Source organism: Agelaius phoeniceus, chromosome 2 (assembly GCF_051311805.1).
Source record: "Agelaius phoeniceus isolate bAgePho1 chromosome 2, bAgePho1.hap1, whole genome shotgun sequence".
Classification (NCBI taxonomy): Eukaryota; Metazoa; Chordata; class Aves; order Passeriformes; family Icteridae; genus Agelaius; species Agelaius phoeniceus.
Genome location: NC_135266.1, coordinates 90,019,535 through 90,038,472, shown reverse-complemented (window position 1 = coordinate 90,038,472; position 18,938 = coordinate 90,019,535). Strand labels below are relative to the sequence as shown.

Here is an 18,938-nt window from a genome sequence, read left to right as displayed (position 1 = left end):
TTTTTCTGTGACTATTGCCTGCTGGTCTCAACCAGTCAACACCTCATCCACAGCCCTTGCTTTAGCTCACATCCCCAGGGGAGGGTGTTCCTCACATGCTCTAGGTGAGAAGAGGCTGGAGTTGGGAAAGTGAGATGAAAGTGCATCCTTTCAAAGCTTGGATATTTTAGCTCAGTTACACAATAATTTTTTTCAGCCCCTATTCCACTTGTTGGCTCAGAGCAACATCCTGAGGGGCCCCAGGCTCTGCTGGGACAGCTGGAGATCCACAAGGTTTAGTAACTTACCCACAGAAGGTCAGTATCAATGGACAACACTGTCTCACATTATTTTGGATCTCACCCTCAGGACAGACCCTTGCCTAACTCAGTTTCAGGCCAGTGTAGGAGCAGTACAGCTCCAGAGGTGACACTGGATACACATCAGTTTCCTGCAGGGAGCTGCAGCTTCCCAGCTCACGCTGTTGTACATGGATTCAAGGCCATACCCTTCAGCATGCTCCAGGCAGGGGACAAGGCAGTTTTAAGGCTCATGGAAGGCCGAACTATTTGCGCCTGAGCCCTTATCCCAGAGAAAGCATTGTGCTAAGCAAGCACACTATCAGGACATACAGTCAGCAAAGGTTGAACACAAATTTATTTACTAGAGATAAAAACTCTACGGAAAAACCAATACAGCTGATATACAGTAAAAGAGACAAAGTCTGTGCTGTACATTAGACATGACAAACTGGGAAGAGGAGGGAGAAATCTTTCCCCAGCAGGGATAGGCGAGAAATGTGACCACTGCTTGGGGGTTTCAGTCTATTGTAGGATTTCTTCCCTCTAGAAAATTCTCAAAACCTAGCAGCAAATTATAGCAAGATCCTGCAAAAAGAAATGTCTAGTTCTCCACAAAAGGACACTGCTGGTTCTCCTTGTTCAAGTCACTCCAAGCACAGTTCCCAGATTTAAGGCTCCTGCTCAGATCCACTTCCTTCTTCTCCCCAAGGTTCTCTCCCAACACGTGCCTCTTGCCCTAGAGAATAAAAAACCCAAACACAGAGTGTAAAACACAAGTTAATCGAAAGTTACTTAATTCTCAGCAGAATATGTAGCCTATTTTTCAGGCCATTCAGCTTGGACTCTCTTGTGACAACGTACAAGAGTGACTTTTTTCTACAGCCCAGAGAAAGAATGCACTGAAATGAACAATTTCACAGTAAGGCCAAAGACAGACACTGAACAAGACTCAAAGGCATTTAGTGACAAGACTGACCCACAGAAAAACATTTGTGAAGTTTCTAGTCTCTACAGGCCTAGGAGGCCACAATTCTCAACTGGGACCCTATAAGACACAGAAATTGAAGGATTTGACTTTTTTTCAGCTCAATCTCCCTCCCTCAGCATGACCCATTATGCTTTACCTGGCGAGGGGCAGGAGAACTGGGGGAATTATCATCTTGTAGAATGCTGAGGGGAGAGCGGCCAGTTCCTCCAGATGTTGCTATGAGTTTGTTGTTGGCCTTGTGTCTCATAGGCTTGCTCACTAGTTGACAAAAGGAAACACACCAGCACATCACAACAAGGCTCAAAAGTCCTGGATTTTAAATGCCTCATGGCCTTTATCAAAAACTTACCCAAGGGCTTTGAGGCAAAGGGATCACAGAAAGGCTGATGCTGGAAGTGAACTCAAGAGGACCTACTCCAGCAGGGTCACCTAGAGCTCATTGTCCAGGACCACATCCAGGAGTCTCTTGAATATCTCAATAGAGATTCTGCAACCTGCTCCACTGCTTGGTCACCCTCATGGTGAAAAAAAAGTGCTTCCTGGTGTGCAGGAGCTTCCTGTGTACCATTCTGTCCCCTTGGCCTCTGATCCCATCACTGGGCACCGCTGAAAAGAGCCTGGCTCTCCCTTCCTTCAGGTATTTGTATCTATTAACAAGATACCCCCTGGGCATTTTCCTCTCCAGGTTGAACAGTTAGTTCTCAGCCACTCCTCCGAGGAGCAGTGCTCAGTACAGAGCTTTCTAAAACACAGTCTGTATCAAAGTCTCTCAGAACTGCTCAGCCTTAGCACAGAGATGTGCTGCCCACCCTTGTTCCACAGCTCTTCCCAAAGAAAAACTGTAAGGTCCCTCTGGACAGATCTCCACAGTCACAAACCCATTGCGGAGTGGGGAAGAGTTGGTGTATACCTCTAGATTTTAAATACAGTTTAAAAACCATTTCTCATCGCTGGACAAAAGTCTGTTCGATGACATGACAGTTCCCAGAGTGTGTCCGGGCCACAGAGGCTACAGGCGGTGGGACACAGCCGAACTGGGGTTGGGGACAGGCTCTGGCGGGGAGCATGCCTGAGAAGGCACCCCAACCACACGGCGCCGAGAGCCCCGATTGCTCACGGCCCATCCCGGCAGCTCTCTGGGCACACGGAGCCCCGTCACCGGCACACCGAGCACTTACCCGAGGAGAGACCGTGCCCCGCCGGGCGGGCGGGCCGGGCCGTGCTGGGCGAGGGCGGCCGCTCCGCCTCTTGGCCCGCGGGCGGGGAGCTCCGCCGGGCCGGCTCCTCGGCGGGGCCCGCCGCTGCCGGAGGCGCCGGCTCGGGAGCCGCGGCCTCGGCCCCGAAGGCCTCGCTGAGCTGCTTCACCAGGCGGTCCACGCTGTCTGCCGGGGACGGAGGGGGCCGGGGTGAGCTTCTGAGTCAGGTAGCCCCCAACCCGCCCGCCCACGGCCGCTTCACTCACCACTCGACACGGCTCTCATGGGCGTGCGGGAGATGCCGGGCGTGGGCGACCGTGGGTCACGCTGCTGGCCAGTGCTCGCCGGCGGCTCGGCGGGGCTGGGTTGCGGACTGTCCGCCGGGGAGCTCACCACCTGCGGAGAGGGCAGCCGTGGTGGCGGCGGGCCGGAGCCACGCAGAGGGAAGCGGCGGTGGGAGGACGCCTACCTCGATGGGGGTGCGCAGGATGCCGGCGGTAGGAGAGCGGGGGTCGCTGACGTGAGCCAGGTGCTTGTTGCGGGGCGCGGCCGGGGTGGCGGGGGCGCTGCCAGAGGCGCCCATGGCGGCGGCGGCCGCACTGCGCCCCAGCCCCGCCGGACGCGCCGTTCGAATCTCCCGCGCGCCGGGCGCTGCCGCCGCCCATTGGCCGCTGTGCAGGGGGCGGGGCTGGCTGCGCCACGCCCTCCTCCCCGCCCCGCCAGCGCGTCGGCTCCGCAGTCCCCGCCCGTCACGTCCCGCCTCGCCCCGCTGTCAATCTTCGGAGACAGTCCCGCCCCCTCGCCCCTCGGTATGTCGTTATTGGTGGAGGAGCCCGGCACCGCCTCCCGCCATGGCCGGAGAGCGGTTGCGATTGGGCGAGCCGGCGGGTCGGCAGGGCGAGTCCGGCCTCCAGCCTCGCTGCCGATTGGTTAGGACCCGCCTGACCGCGCCGGGCTGCGATTGGGTGGGGCGGGGCTGTGGGCGGTGCCGCGGTGAGCCGCTGTCATGGCGGAGCTGAGCGAGGCGCTGCTGTCGGTGTTGCCGTCCATCCGGGTGCCCAAGGCCGGCGACCGCGTCCACAAGGACGAGTGCGCCTTCTCCTTCGACACGCCGGTAAGCGCGCCCCGCCGCCGGCCCGCCCGTCCGCCCGGGCTGCTCCCGCCGCGGCCGGCTCCCACCCCGCCGCCGGCCGGGGCGCCGCCCGCGCGGGGCCTCACGGGATTTGTGGTTCCCCCGTGGCCGCGGTGGCCGTTCCCGGGCGGCGCGCAGGGCCCTCGCGGACTACTACGCCCGGCGTGCTTCGCGGTGCGCCCCGCCCGCCCGCGGCGCGCTGGGGGCTGTAGTTCTGGGGCCGGGGCGGGCGTGGGCAGGGTGCTCGCCCCGATCGGCGGGGACCCGGCCCGCCGGCAGCCCCTGGAGAGGGAGCGCCCCCGGCCCGAACTCTCCGAGCCCGGCTCGCCAGGACTTGTAGTCCAGCGGGGGGCGGGGGGTCGGGCGCGTCCCGGGCCCGCCCTCGGCGGCGGGGGGCGGGCCGGGGGTCCCGCCCTGCCCGGGTCTGAGCCGCCTCCCCGGCCTCGCCGCGCGGCCTGGCCTGGCCCGGCGGGCGGGGGGCGAGGCGGTGCTGTGTCATTAAGATGGCAGTGGTCCCTTCTCCAGCCATCTCCGCCCCGCTGACATCCTGCGCTTCCTGCGCTACCCCTGCTCGGCCTAAGTGGACCAAAGGGGCGGCGAAGGCAGCGGGAGGGCGAGGTGCCCCTTGGGCCTCTTAGCGGGCGCCCGTCCGTGCTGAGCCCCATCCCGCAGAGCTGGGCTCCAGCAGGGAGATACGGGTCTTTCGGGGCAACTGCACATGGCATCCTGGCCCTCTTGCCCTCCCCGAGGTTCACAGGGATGCCTGACCCTGCGCTGCCTGCTCTGTCTCAGTCCCAGCAGCTTCTGAAAGCTTCTGAGTGGTTTCTCTCCTTTCCAACCCTTGCATTTGGGTCCCCTGCCCCTTCAGTTTGAAAAGGGTATCTGCTGAATGAGTGTGGTGTTTTCCAGCTGCTGATGGCATGGTGGGGGCACATTCTGTATCTGTTTCCAAGCTGCTCACAGGCTTTTGAACACAACAGCAAAAGTAAACAATGGTCTGTTAACCTTCCTCACACTGTAGCTTGGCAGCATTCCCTATGGCACTGGGAGTCATGTGTTTGGACAGGGTACCACAGTTTTGCTGGTAATGATTGTTCCATGCTCTGAACTTGTAAACTGTGTGCTAGGGGCCTTTTGCAAGGTAAACTCTTTTGGAAACTCAGGCTTTCCTGATTTGGTAGCATCCTGCCATAAATGAACACACAAATAGTTTTTTAAATACATCATCATGACAGGAGTACCTGTTCCTCTGGGACAGCCAGGCTGGGGCTTGCCATCCTATTTCTTACTAGCTACTTGTGGCTGTTATGTAGGAATGAGCTGTTGCCATGACTTAATGAATAATGACTAGTCTGCCCTGCCTATCCTAGCAGCTGGAATGCCATTCCTGACCACCTCCCTTCAGTTTTGTCTGTCCTTCCTTCCAGGAGTCAGATGGCGGCTTGTATATCTGCATGAACACGTTCCTGGGCTTTGGGAAGCAGTATGTGGAAAAGCACTATCAGAAAACAGGCCAGCGGGTCTACCTGCACCTCAAAAGAACACGTAAACTGGTAAAAAATAAAAATACATACACTCAAACTTGTTCTGAAATTGAGAGCCAGGCTGTGTCTGTGTATTCCATCAGATATAGAGTTTTCTCTCCTGAGATACAGCTGTTGTTTTTCCTGGTGAATTGAGGGACACCAGTGCTTCAGTTCTGCTTGTGCTGAGTTGTTTTATGGATTGCCCATGTTGTTTCTGCCTGGTTTCCTTCTGTTTTCAGAGTAGCTTGATTTCAGTCCCTAAGGCTTACTACAGCGTGCCTGTCCCCTTAACTCTTATTTCCCTATTTCTTCTCAATGCCACAGAAGGAAGAAGACACCAACTCCAGTGCTGGGGACCCCCCGAGGAAGAAACCAACTCGTTTGGCCATTGGTAAGGGAGCACCTATGTGCTGTATGGTCCCTGTGTTCAGCCAGGGGCTGCCTGGTTTGTCTCTCCTGCTTTACTCTTCTTGGCTAGTATCCCTGGCCAAATTCAGATTTCATGTTTTCCAGTGTGTCTCCGGTGAGCAGTGTCTGTAGAACAGTCATTAAGGTGGTGGTTGTGTTCTGTGTCCAGAGTTGCACCTTGTTTTCCGTGTATAAGTATGTTTATTATCCTCTGCCGTAACCCTGCATGCCTGGCTCAGCTTGGTGTGGGGATCACCCGACTGGGACTGTTGCTTAAACACAATATGCCCAGCATGGGGCTGAAGTAAATTTGAGAAAATTTGTGTCTGAGAAAAGTCAGCTTGAAGGTCCTGGCAGAAAAACTATTTTTTAAACTCTTCTGATATTAAACTAGCATTATTGATACAGACAAGGAAGAAATTAATGAGAAATGCTGTGTTAGCATTTTTGGTTCATTAGGTCTTGATACTGGAGGAAATGCATGAACATTAAAACATAAAAAATATTTTAAATATTCAATTTTTTGGAAGAGCAAGGCTGGTGTTCCCATTACTGTCTTTCACCGACTGAGAAGGCTGTCATGGCAGTCAGTGGAGACGCTGCTTATTTGGAGCAGTCTCAGCTGGTAATTTCTGAGCCATTATGGAGACACACAAAGGAAGGAACAGGAACATTTGTAGCAGTAACAGGTTCTTGGCTTGCTGGAAGCTGACCACTAGAGGGAAATCCAGAATCTGGACTGTGAATGTCTTGATTTTGGCTCACTTTTTCCCTGGTGTAGACGCCCAGTGACTCGTCTACTGCCAGAGCACAAACATCACTATTAAGACGGCAGCTGCTCCTTGTTTTGCTGGTGAGCTGAATAGAGCCCCAAAGAACACTCCTAGCAAAATTGAGGCTGAAGTCTCTGTTTCTTCAGATAGCCAGTGCTTTTATGTATAAATATGATTATGCTGCTTTTGGAGACATGAGGCCTGGTCTGCATTATGAGTTATTTCTGCATCCTGAATTCTTCAAAGGTCTTTCACCAAGTGTTGTCAGTGAGTTGGCAAATACCTGCCTGTGATAACAGCTTAGTGGTGTGAATGGAGCAGGAGAGAATAAAAGAAAGTATTGGCCCTGTGGGACAATGGTCTCAAGTTCAGGAGAAGTTTTTTTTTAATCTTTGTTTTAGCTGAACTGTGGTGGTATAGCTAATTCTGACATGGGAGATTTTTTTAAAGTACTAGAAAGATTTGTGAACAAAATGTAGCCCTTGATCTCTCTGTACCTCATTTCCCCCTCTCAATGAGAGATCTGCAGTGCTTGCCTCCTATGCCTGCATGTTGGTAGATGGACTTTTGTGGTGTGTGATGCTTAGGTACCACCATGGAAAGGGAGGCAGTGTACCTCAGGGCAAGCTGGTGACTATTGACCCTCTTTCTCATCTGGAGCCTCAGAAGGCTCACAAAACCACCTGAGGGGACCTCACCAGTCTGGTTTAGTTTGTTTAGGGTTCAGGAATGGTGTAATGCCCTGGGGGGTTGTGTATTGCCTTACTCTGTGAAGTGGTGACAGGAAATCTCTGGGCTGTGCTGGAGAGGCACAGAAGAGGATGAGGATTATCTAGGTATGTTGTTGCATGATGCTGGTGACTGTTTTCTAAAATCATTGTGTTCATATGCAGCAGTTTGTGCATAGTGTAAAAATTGTAGGTATCTAAGGAGGGAGGGAGTTGCAGGAGATATCATGGGACTGGATATTTTTGACAAGAATGTTTCAAGAAAATGCAGTAGTGATTATCAGAACTGTGTTGCACACAGGATTCTTGAGGCAGAGGCACTGAGCAGCGAAAGCTTTTCTTCCCTTCAGAGATTTGTTGCAGCTGCAGATGTTCAGATATTTGTTGCAGAGATTATTGCAGTCACAGCGTGCAATTTTTCCGGGAATAAATGAAATTCAGTTTAAAAACACAGGGGGTTTAGGCTGCTAATAAGCCATGTGTCTTCTGCCTGTTTCCTTTTGGGATGGAGGATGTGAATATCTGCAGAACAGAGAAGGCCAAGCTTTTCCTCTGAGGACCTATATAGTCCAAAAACTGTAGGTGAGGGAATCTGCAGAAACTGCAGATGTTTTGGTGGGTGTCCATGATGGCTCTTTATAACTGGCAAATAACCTTTTATGTATGGATCTCCAGTTTCTGGTGCAACCTCTGGAGAGCACAGCTAGGTGGACATAGAAACCACTATCACTGTACCTTTGCTCAGACTTTTTCTGCAATTCTGGATGTTCTGGTTCCAGAGGAGCTCCTGGTTCTTCTTGCTTGAGTGCTGGACTCTAGACCATCCTTTCTGGAAAAGGCAAGAAAGAGACAGACTTCTTAAAGATGCTGAGAGACCTGACCTTTGTCCTGGCTTACAAGATGATCTCTTCATGCACATCTCCATTCATTCTCTTGAGTATTCTGGTTAAGGTTGAACACCCATGCTTTATCACGGCTCTCTTCACAGTGCCCATCTAGAGGAGGTTTGGTTTTCTTCCTGCTTGTAGCCAGAGTCTGGAGATTGTTTTTAAGCATCTGTAAAAAGAGCTGGGAGAAACAAAATCTATTATCACTAGGCTTATAATTGTTCCTGTGAAGTCCACAGCACCAGCAGAAGCTCTGGGATCCAGAAGTGGAAGAAAGATTGTGGATCACTGATTGAGATAGTTGTCTTAGTCATGGTGCTTTATTTCATGTAAGCTGTGGGGAAAGAAGCTTCCCAAGCTCTTTGGTTTCACCTGTTACCACAATGTTTTTTCTTCTTGTAGGTGTAGAAGGTGGATTTGACATCACAGAAGAAAAGTTTGAATATGACGAAGATGTAAAAATAGTGATTTTGCCGGACCATTTGGATATTCCACGTGATGGGCTGGAGGGACTACCAGACATGGTCAAAGACAGGGTATGTTTGGCTGGAGGGCTGGGGTTACTGTTGATGAGGAAATGTACCATTATAGAGAAGGAAACTGCCCTGTGAAGGGGATCTTGCAGAACTGCTGTGAAGTCTCAGCTGGCAGTCACCAGGATTGCTCTGCACTTTCACAGTGCTGTATATATATAATATATGTATATTACAGAGTTCTGCCTTGTGTGTGACTGAGGCTCCCAAAAGTCCCAACCAACTTCTCTAAATGTGGAGTGCTGTAGCACTGGAAGCTTCTTGTGCCTTTACCATGGTAGTCCAGCCCTTCATGTTTTCTCCTGCTGTCCTGGTTCCAGATTGCCAGTGCGATTGAGGCCATCCTGACAGCAGATTCAGCCTCACGGAAGCAGGAGGTGCAGGCTTGGGATGGGGAGGTTCGCCGTGTTTCCAAGCACGCTTTTTCCCTGCACCAGCTTCAGAACGATGTTCGCATCCCACCGTGGTGAGCATAGTACTAGAATTTGCTGTGTCACTCGTGTCCCAGGCCCTTCTCCTGTGCTGGGCTGCAGCAGCAGATGAGGCTTCTTTTGGGAGTCTCCAGGTGTGCCTTGTTGTCGGGGTCTCTAGCTGGTCAGAGTGACCCTGAGATGCGTTAGAAAGTCTCTTTTCCCAGCCTGGCACTGGAAGAAGGAGTCAGGGCTCTTCATTTCTTGGCCTCAAGGTTGTATCTTAGCTTTATTGTATCTTAGCTATAAAATGCTTTCTCCTGTCCTGCCAAGGTCCGCTCAGCAAGACAGTCCAGGCACTCTGCCTGCCCCCGGGGTGATGTTATGTCTTTATACTAAAACCTATGTATACAATGTTTACAATAACTTTCCAATACCTATCACCTATGTTAGACAGTGAGCTTCTACTCTAAACCAATCTAAAAGTGCCAACATCACAGCAGAAGATGGAGGCCAAGAAGAAGAAGGAGAAAGGCAGGACACACCCAGATCCCTCCATCTTGCCCCCCTGAACCTCCATTCTAAAAAAAACCAAAATCTACTTTTTCACCCCGTGATAAATTCACTATCATTCTACTTAATTTGTTGTGGCCTTGCAGATCTTCATCTAAGGTTGGTAACTTGCTCCACAAGTCATAATCAAAACCCAGGCATTTTGGTCTCTGTGCCAGGGTCTCTGAGACCCCTGGCAGGGGTCTTGGCTGCTCAGGACAGCCAGAGGGATGTCCTGGGTCCTGACACCTTGTCACAGTAGATTCAGAGGAAGTAGCACACTAGGGTATGTCAGGATTCTCAGTGTTCTGTAGTAGAAGAGGAATGGCATCACTCACACTACAGATATTGCAGTGGGCAGCAATGGTGAGGGCTTGGGAGGTAGAACCCAGATGTTTTCCCTCTGATCTCTTTTTCTCTGGTCCTTGTCAATAGTGGCTGGAAGTGCAGCAAGTGTGACATGAAGGAGAACCTGTGGCTGAACATGACGGACGGAGCCATCCTCTGCGGTCGGCGCTACTTCGACGGCAGCGGCGGCAACAACCACGCGGTCGAGCACTACCGAGAAACCGGCTACCCTCTGGCTGTGAAACTGGGAACAATCACTCCTGATGGGGCTGGTGAGAATGGGGCTCCTCCCAGGCTTAGGGAGGCCAGGCACCTCTCAGGCTGACGCAGATCTCTTGCAGGTATCAGGGTGGTGTTGGCCATCTTGTGACCTGGAACACGCCGTGTCATCCCTTTGTGAACTTTGCCTCTCTGACCTGCTTCTTGTGTGAGGCAAAGAACGAGCTGATAAAAAAACCTCGCCTTCCTCTGCCCCTCCCTTGTAATTGGGAGCTTTTAGAATAGTTATCCAGGTTGCTGTCTGATTTTCTGTGTTGGGGTGTTTATCAAAGAATCGTGTGTTCAAATCCTGAGCAGAGAGTATATGGCACAGTAACCTATTTTCATTACTCCTGGCATAAGTGTACCTCTGTACCCTGATCAGTGACAAAGTTGTCTTGTCACATGTTTAGGAGGATTTAGAACACCATTCTGTCTGTTAATGTTATTCTGCTGAGAAAGGGCAGAAAGTCCAATGGCTCAGTTAGTCAAAACACCCAGTTCTGAGCGCTTTCTTCATCCAGCTGTGAATTTGAGATCACAGGCCATTATAAGTTCCTTTTTTTTCTGTTTTCCTGCATAGATGTCTACTCCTATGATGAGGATGACATGGTGTTGGATCCCAACCTGGCAGAACACCTGGCACACTTTGGGATTGACATGCTCAAGATGCAGAAGGTGAGGAGGAAGTGGTGTCCTCCACGGGCCCAGAGGGAGAGAGAAGCAGCTCTGAGGTGTCTTTGCTAGATTCCAACTTTCTGTGGCTATACAGAGCCATTCCTGGTCAAGAAACCTTGGGTTTTTTGGCACACAGAGAGTTGTCTCATCTGCCTCTCTTCTTTGATTGCCTTTTTTGCCTTTCTTTCATGTCCCTCAGGATTATTTCCCTGGGATTATGTGTCAATACTGTGGGCAGGGAGGCTCCCAGGTGCTGACCTTTTTTTGTTAGTGTGCAGTTTCCATGCCTCTTCCTAGGGAATCATTCAGATGTCTCACATTATTTCTTTTCCCTCCTCTTTCTGTCCTAGGTATTCTTATATATGGAAACAACTCTTGTTTCTTCCTCCTCTACTTAGAGAATAAACCAGAATGGATTGACTCTGTTTCTCTACAGCGTTGCACTTTTCACACCTCTGATGTTGCCTTGAGTCTTCTTTGAGGATTTTCCTGTTCTTTCCCTCTGCAGACAGACAAGACAATGACAGAACTGGAAATAGACATGAACCAGCGCATTGGCGAGTGGGAGCTCATCCAGGAGTCTGGTGTTCAGCTCAAGCCCCTCTATGGGCCTGGGTACACTGGTATCCGTAACCTGGGCAACAGTTGCTACCTCAATTCTGTGATGCAGGTGCTGTTCAGTATCCCAGACTTCCAGAGAAAGTAAGTGAGCTTAATCACTCCTTTCCATTAGGCTGGGATCAGTACAAAGGTCCCCTCGGGCTGGGCGCTTCTGTGGCAGTAATCATGCTCAGAACTGCATCTGTACCAGATGAAGCTGCATATCCCTTAGATTGCTCTGTTTTGCTCTGCAGGTATGTGGACAAGCTGGAGAAGATATTCCAAAGTGCACCTTCGGACCCCACACAGGATTTCAGCACACAAGTGTACGTAGAATTTTGGTGAGAGAAGGAAGGCTGAGGCTGCCTGGATGCATCCCCTCTGTGCTCCTTTGCTTCAGGATTCTCCCTCAAGCCTCACCTCTCTTTCCTTGCCTGTCACCAGAAACACTGATCCTCAGTGATCAATGAGGATCTAAGCCAAGGAATTTCAGCTGAATGCCCTAGATGGAGAGGACAGAGTGCACCCTGTGTTCATGAGAGGCTCTGAAATGTATTTTGTGTGTTGTGCCTGTTGAACTGGGGGGATTTCTGGGAGGCAGCTTCTCTCTGCATAATAGTTAAAAGGGGCTTGCTATCTGTAGTAGAGGGAGATGGCAAAGAGCAAGGGGATACATAGGTTTAGGCAGCTTTATTCTCACTAGATAACTTATGTATGCCTAAAAAGGCTTCCCTCAAGAGGTACTGTGCAGGAGAATATGCAGAAGGAGAAAAACAAGATTTGGGAGGGGGTTGCATTTCAAGTATGTCAAGTCTGTGCTGCAGCTGCTCTCAAACAAGCATGTGGAAGTTTGGGGTGGAGGAATGGAAGGTGGCATTTGTGGACAGGGAGTTCAGTGGTACAGGAGGATTCTAAATTCAGGCAGCCTGGAGTGAGGTGTTCACTGAGAGGGGATTAAGGTGAGACAGCCAGAAGGATGATTACCTGGTCAAAAGGAGGAATTGGTAAGGCTTGGTTCCAGACAAATGGCAATAATGATGGGGAAGGACTGGAGTGAAATGGAATAGCAGGAGGCTCTGGGTGTAGGAGTAAATCTCTAAACACATACTGTTGTCCATTAAGTGCCTGATGCAGTCAATCTTTCCTCTGGGAGAACGTGACCAGTCTGCTCACAGCAGTGCTATTTCTGGCTCAGACAATTTCTCTGTGCCCTGTTGTCTCCTGCACAGTCAGACACTGCTCCATTCCCCCGTCAGGCTGCAGCTCAGCTTGGCTGTTGCACAGCTGCTCTGTGGCTCAGCACCAGCTGTTCCTTCTTGTTCTACTCAGTGTGCAAGCAGTGGTTGAGATTGGCACCCTAAAGCCCTGGTAACTTTGAAATCAGTGATGTCTCCAGGGGCCAGAGAGAGCAGACTACTATAAGATAATCTTGCCTGGTGCAGCAGAGAAAGCTATTATCTGTGAGATTGACAGCCCATGACAGTGTCAGAGCTGGATGGGTTGCTGTGGCTCCTGGAGCATGGGAAATTGAAGAAACATTGATACTAACAGTGACTTTGTCATTCCAGAGCCAAACTGGGCCATGGACTGCTTTCTGGAGAGTATTCAAGGCCAGCTTCTGCAGATGGGGAGCAGCAGCCTGATCAGAAGGTGAGGCTTGGACATGGCATCCCCTTCATGTGTGTGTTGCATGAGGTATTGTTGTGTGCTACATGGCAAAGGAGGGAGAACCCTTTCTGAAGACATGTGCTGGGGCTTCTTGCAAGGCCTGTCACCTGAAGAAAAGCATGGCTAAGAATAGAGTGCTACATGCCAGGACACATGCTTGGCAAATTATGACCACCTTCTTCCACATTGTTCTTTGCAGGGTATGCAAAATGGCATTGCTCCACGCATGTTCAAGTCCCTCATTGGAAAGGGGCACCCAGAGTTTTCCACTAACCGACAGCAGGATGCCCAGGAATTCTTTCTGCACTTCATCAACATGGTGGAGGTAATGGTTGAGTCTATCTGTCAAATCATGGAAAAGTCCAGCTTGATTTTCTTCCCACAGCAAGGGGTGAGGAGTGGAGGTGAGAAGCTGGCAGTGAGAGCAGAGAGAGGGAAAGAACACAGGGAAGTGGGCCATCTAGCACCTGCCAGGGTGGAGAAGAATAGGTGCTTGGCCATGTTTTCAGGGCTGATTCCCTGGAGAAATATTTTTTGGGAGTGGCACAGCTGGAGGTGTAAAGTTTCTTCTCTAGGAGCAGGAATGCCATGGCTTCCTGGAGCACAGAAGCTGGCTTTAACTTTCCTCTTTGCTGTCTTTTCCAGGGTACTGGGTACAGAAGTGACTACTCTTCAGCCATGTGCTGTGTGACATCACTGTTACTGCAGATCATTTTTGTGCCATTCTGATATTACATCTGTCCTTCTAATTTCTCCTTCTCCAGAGGAACTGCCGCAGCTCGGAGAACCCTAACGAGGTCTTCCGTTTTCTGGTGGAGGAGAAGCTGAAGTGCCTGGCCACAGAAAAGGTGAAATATACCCAGCGTGTGGACTACATTATGCAGCTGCCTGTGCCCATGGATGCTGCACTCAACAAAGGTCAGTAATGTGCCAACACCACAACAGTAGCAAGCCCTAGGTTTGTATATTGTACTCTTCTCACAGAACTCCTTAAATGAAAGAGGAACTTCTTTGCCACTTCTGAGGCCAGGTCCTTCTCCTGCTTTTTGGGATCAGGCTGATATCTTCAGAGGTGGTGTGACACAGTGATGTCCCTCTGGAGCCTCTCCCTCGGCTACCACAAGCTGGGCTGTGATTCAGCAGCACAACAGGAGTGACTGCAGTAGCAGAACTGTGCTCTGGAAGCTGTGCTCCATTCTCCTTGGCCTGTATCTATATGCCTGCTCTGCCTCTGGCTGTAGCTTACACCAGTCACTTTGTAGGTACCTAGAAGTGGTCCTTGACTCCTCTGCTTTATTCTCTAGATGAACTGCTGGAGTATGAGGAGAAGAAGAGGCAGGCAGAGGAGGAGAAGCAGCCACTGCCTGAGCTGGTGCGAGCCAAGGTGCCTTTCAGCTCCTGCCTAGAGGCCTATGGAGCTCCAGAACAGGTGGATGATTTCTGGAGCACAGCCTTGCAGGCCAAGTCTGTGGCTCTCAAGTAAGTGTGTGTCAGCTAAGCTGTGATGAGCTGGCCTTAGTTGCATCTCTGGGGACCTCTTGTAGTGGCTTGGGGGAAGAAGATTACTGAAGCTTTGTAGTCCTCCACACCCTGGGTGCATAGAACACTGAAGCAGAGAGGGGATCAGTTCATCAGTTCTGGATGTTACCCTCAGTGGGCAGAACAGCAGTGCTAGTGAAGTCCTAGCCATCAGATTTCGGTTGCTGAGAGGCTACAAAAACACAGTGGTATTTCAGAAAATAGTATCTTTTACTGTAAATTTAAAATTTAGCTTTGAAATCTGTACTGACTGTATGATGACGCTGATCTTGCACTATCTCTAAAATTTCTTCAAGTTTTTAACTGTGAAGATCTGAGCAGAACACTGAGTGTAACAGATGCATGAGTTCTTTGAAAGAATGCTAGTTTAAATGCTAGTAGCAAGGTTTTAAAAACAGCTTTAATTTTTCTCACTGCTTGTCGCACATGCAACAGTGCAAAGTTGAAGTGACAAGACTAGAAATGTAAGCAGCTTTCTGCTGTGATGCTGAGTGTTCTTTTGCAATGAAAGTCATCAGAGTTGGAAGTGCTTTTCTATACCATTAATTAATTAATAGTAATTAATTAATTTAATTATTAAACAAATGATCCATTATTAAGCAATAGCTACTATAAACAGACATCACATTGAAAATTAACATTTTGTTTTAATTTTTTCTGAGTCGTATTCAAACACTTTACTGTCACTTAATTTAGTTCTACAGCACGTTGCAATTATCACCTGGTAATGAGTATCTGTCTCACTTACAGGTGCTTCTCCCTTCACAAATGTTCCCCTCTGTTTCATAGATTCCAGACACTTTCTCTCTCAAATTGTCTAACTAAATAATGTTTAATCAAATTCAGTTAACTTAAAAGTCACTGCTTCTGTTTCATATCCAAAAAAGTGTTCTTGACAGTTCCTGCAGGTGTATCTGTTGGTCTAATAAAAAGAGTTATTTCTACTACATTCCTTAAGGGTTAGACTTTTAATTAAACAAAATCTAACCAGGCTTGTAAAATACAAGATTGGAAGGTAGAGAATATATACTATTTTTTTTCATCTCCAAGATTTGCATTCCACCTCATCTTGTTAGGACTTCTGCCTTAGAAATGATTCTGTATTTGAGGAGCTTTAAATTCAGCACAGACAAGCTGGACAGACAGGTGTATCCCCCAACTTGCTCAGGACATGGCTCTGTCCTACTCACTGATTTCTTGGATCAGCTAGATACCCTCAGTCTCTGCTGACAAGGTGTTTAAAAATGTTACGTGTCTCTTCCAGAACGACGCGGTTCGCCTCTTTCCCAGATTATCTGGTCATCCAGATCAAGAAGTTCACTTTCGGTCTGGACTGGGTGCCCAAAAAGCTTGGTAAGGAGGATGAGAAGTACAGAGCATATAGGTACTGGGAGTCATATGGATATTGTGGTCATTACTGCTAGGAGGAAAGTAGCTATCCCAAAAGTTGCTGCAGACATCCCCAGGGATTTACCCTTCCAGATCTCCCAGCCAAGTCCTTTGTTTGTGCCCCTATGTGGAGGCTGAGCAAGACCATATCTTGCAGATGTTTCCATTGAAATGCCAGAGGAGCTGGATATCTCTGCACTGCAGGGAACGGGGCTGCAGGAAGGAGAAGAGGAAATGCCAGACATCGCACCCCCACTGGTGACACCAGATGAGCCCAAAGGTAGCCTGGGGTTCTATGGCAACGAGGACGACGACTCCTTCTGCTCCCCTCACTTCTCCTCTCCGACATGTTAGTGATTCTCCTCCTCTCTTCCTGATGCCTGACTCATTTCCTTGCTCTCCTTGCCTTGTGTCCCATGCTAGCAGTTTCCCACTTGCTCAGACTTTCCCTGTCCTTTTGTCAGCGATTGCCAGCTGCCTCCCTTGCATGCTTGTTATGCAAGGGTGTTATGCAAGGGGGTTTGTTGATTCCTGTTCTGTGCAAGATGGGGTGGCGTGTCCAGTGCATTTAGAGGAGGCAGAGCTGGGATTTATACAGGATTTAATTGGTAGGGGTATTTAATTTTTATAAACCACAGTGGGAGCGGGTTCAGAGCCCACGGAAGAGCCAGTGCTCTCGAGTTCATGGTTGAATCATTTTGCCTGTGTGTGAGACTGCTCTTCTGGAGAAGAAAGGTGGCTGAGAAAAGCCAAGAGATGGAACTTGGTGTGAAATAAAGCTAGGAAGTGGTGGCTTTGGAGGCTGTGTGACATGAGATGAAATGGAGCCAGCAGGGATGGGTGGGAGTGGGTGACTCTAACATCTGTCTCCCCACAGCACCCATGCTGGATGAGTCGGTGATTATCCAGCTAGTGGAAATGGGCTTTCCCATGGATGCCTGCCGCAAAGCCGTGTATTACACAGGGAACAGTGGGGTTGAGGCGGCCATGAACTGGGTCATGTCACATATGGATGATCCAGGTACGAGGCCATGGTCGTGGTGAAGCTTACTGCTTCTGGGCTGTTCTTGTGTCCTACTACCGCAGTGGAAAACTGAAGTAGTTTGGACTTGGGCTGTACCCTCTTGGAGAGATCTGATTACTCTGAGCTGTGTTGTGTTCCCTGCTGCAGACTTTGCTAACCCGTTAGTTCTCCCTGGATCCAGTGGGCCAGGGTCAACTATTGCCTGCCCAGACCCTCCTTCAGAAGACAGTGTGGCCACCATTGTCTCCATGGGCTTCTCCCGGGACCAGGCAATGAAAGCGCTTAGAGCCACGGTGAGAGGCACGAGTGACATCAGAGCGCAAGGATTTTCCCAGGAACAGGAATTCCCAAGTTCACTGTCTTCTTTTTCCTTCCAGAACAACAGTCTGGAGCGTGCTGTGGATTGGATCTTCAGTCACATTGATGACCTCGATGCAGAAGCTGCTATGGATATCTCAGAGGGGCGCTCGGCAGCCGAGTCCATCTCTGAATCCGTCCCCGTGGGTCCCAAAGTGCGCGATGGGCCTGGAAGTGAGTTCCAAGCCAGAGGAATGTGGATTTTGGGGTGCAAACTCAACATTTTTTTGTCGTTCCTGATCCATGCAGTACTGCAAGTTTTAGCAACAGCAGCTATTGCAGAGCTGGTCTGGTTGTAGAGGTGGAAGCAGGGAGGAAGAGGGAAGGAATGGCAAAGTATTCTAGACCCTTCAGGCTGGATGAGGATTACGTGGAAGCCAATAAGAGAGAGGCTGGGGAAGTGCCATCACGTGAAAGACAGGAGGGGCTGTGCTGCTTTTGTCCAGTGGTGCTGGGAGGCTTTTTTTGCCCTTTTGGTTCCCACTGAAAAAAGCAGAATTTGTGCCAGTGCTGCTGGAGGCTGTAGGGAGGTGAAATCCCTGCCTTACCCATCCAGCACCCATGGCCCAAATAAAAAGTTGGGAGAAGGCTAAATGGAAGTTAGCATCTCCTATTTCCCTGTATGCTTGGCCTTAAGAGCACTCACAGTCACACTTGATGGGGATCAAGTTCTAAATTATTACCCAGCAAAGCTTCCTTCAGGGATCCTTCTCTAGAGGGGGCCTTGCACAGGGTGTTAGGGAGTAAGACATCTTTCCTCTTTCCCTGACAATCCTCTCTTCCCTCCTCCTTTCAAGAATATCAGCTGTTTGCCTTCATCAGCCACATGGGCACTTCAACTATGTGCGGACATTATGTTTGTCACATCAAGAAAGATGGCAGGTAAGGTTTTCCACAGTGTAAGGGAACTGAGGGACTGGTTTAAATCCCCATCCTGCCCCATTTCCTTAGAGGTCTTGGGGGTTGGGGCTGAGAGCAGGTGAGTGTAATCAAGTTGTGTCTTAGCCATGGAATGGCATTCCTGAGCTCCTCTTGTGCCTGTTGCAGGTGGGTGATCTACAACGACCAGAAAGTCTGTGCTTCTGAGAAGCCCCCCAAGGACCTGGGCTACATCTACTTCTACCAGCGGATTCCCAGCTAGAACATCCTCTTGCTGTGTGTGGTGGGGGGAGAGTGGGCTGAAGGTGTGGGGGGGAAAAGGGGTGGGGGCAGTGAGGGTGGGAGCAGGGTCCTTCTCGTCCCTGCTCCTTTCCCCAGTCCCTTCACGGCCTCTCTGTGGAGACACGGGGAGACGAGTTCACTGACTAATCGGCTGGGGGCTGGAGCCCCTGTGGACATGAGTGAAGGGGGTTTGGGGGGTTGGGAATATCTGTTTCTATAGGAAATGTCCTCACTGTCCTCACCCCCGTGACACACAGCCCTAGTGCTTCGCTGCTTGGTGGGATGATGCCACCTCCTTGCTGTCCGGAAGGAGAGGAGGGGGCTTGTGTGTACGTGTGGCTTGTGAATGGGGGGGGTTCCTCCTGCCCGCCCTGTCGGGCGGGGGCGTGGGGCGGGCAGCAAGGTGGGCCACGAGCAGCGCTTCCCCTTGTGTGCCCTTGACATGCCAAAATACACGAGGGACAAAATAAAAGTCGAAATACCGCCCTGGCTCCGGTCTGAC

At 50.4% G+C, this 18,938-nt stretch overlaps 2 protein-coding genes across 3 annotated transcripts; one reads left to right on the top strand and one right to left on the bottom strand.

Moving 5' to 3' along the window:
- Window positions 1-668: 668 nt before the first annotated feature.
- Window positions 669-3,090, bottom strand: CDCA3 (cell division cycle associated 3). The gene is made up of 5 exons (XM_054655030.2): window positions 2,935-3,090; window positions 2,732-2,861; window positions 2,448-2,651; window positions 1,406-1,527; window positions 669-1,017 (listed from the first exon to the last, which is right to left on the bottom strand). Exons 1-5 carry the CDS (start codon window positions 3,046-3,048, stop codon window positions 883-885), a joined length of 705 nt encoding a protein of 234 aa, XP_054511005.2. The 5' UTR covers window positions 3,049-3,090; the 3' UTR covers window positions 669-882.
- Window positions 3,091-3,421: 331 nt separating this feature from the next.
- USP5 (ubiquitin specific peptidase 5) lies at window positions 3,422-18,919 on the top strand. 2 transcript variants are annotated; one of them, XM_054653482.2, is made up of 20 exons: window positions 3,422-3,579; window positions 5,025-5,150; window positions 5,448-5,514; window positions 8,322-8,455; window positions 8,773-8,918; window positions 9,850-10,034; window positions 10,604-10,698; window positions 11,207-11,400; window positions 11,553-11,624; window positions 12,867-12,948; window positions 13,166-13,291; window positions 13,731-13,884; window positions 14,271-14,445; window positions 15,770-15,858; window positions 16,052-16,174; window positions 16,772-16,915; window positions 17,066-17,211; window positions 17,296-17,449; window positions 18,073-18,157; window positions 18,323-18,919. In XM_054653482.2, exons 1-20 carry the CDS (start codon window positions 3,472-3,474, stop codon window positions 18,414-18,416), a joined length of 2,499 nt encoding a protein of 832 aa, XP_054509457.1. In that variant the 5' UTR covers window positions 3,422-3,471; the 3' UTR covers window positions 18,417-18,919. The 2 variants fall into 2 exon arrangements, with proteins under 2 accessions (XP_054509457.1, XP_054509455.1); XM_054653480.2 differs by having other exon boundaries at window positions 16,052-16,243.
- The last annotated feature ends 19 nt before the right edge of the window (window positions 18,920-18,938 follow it).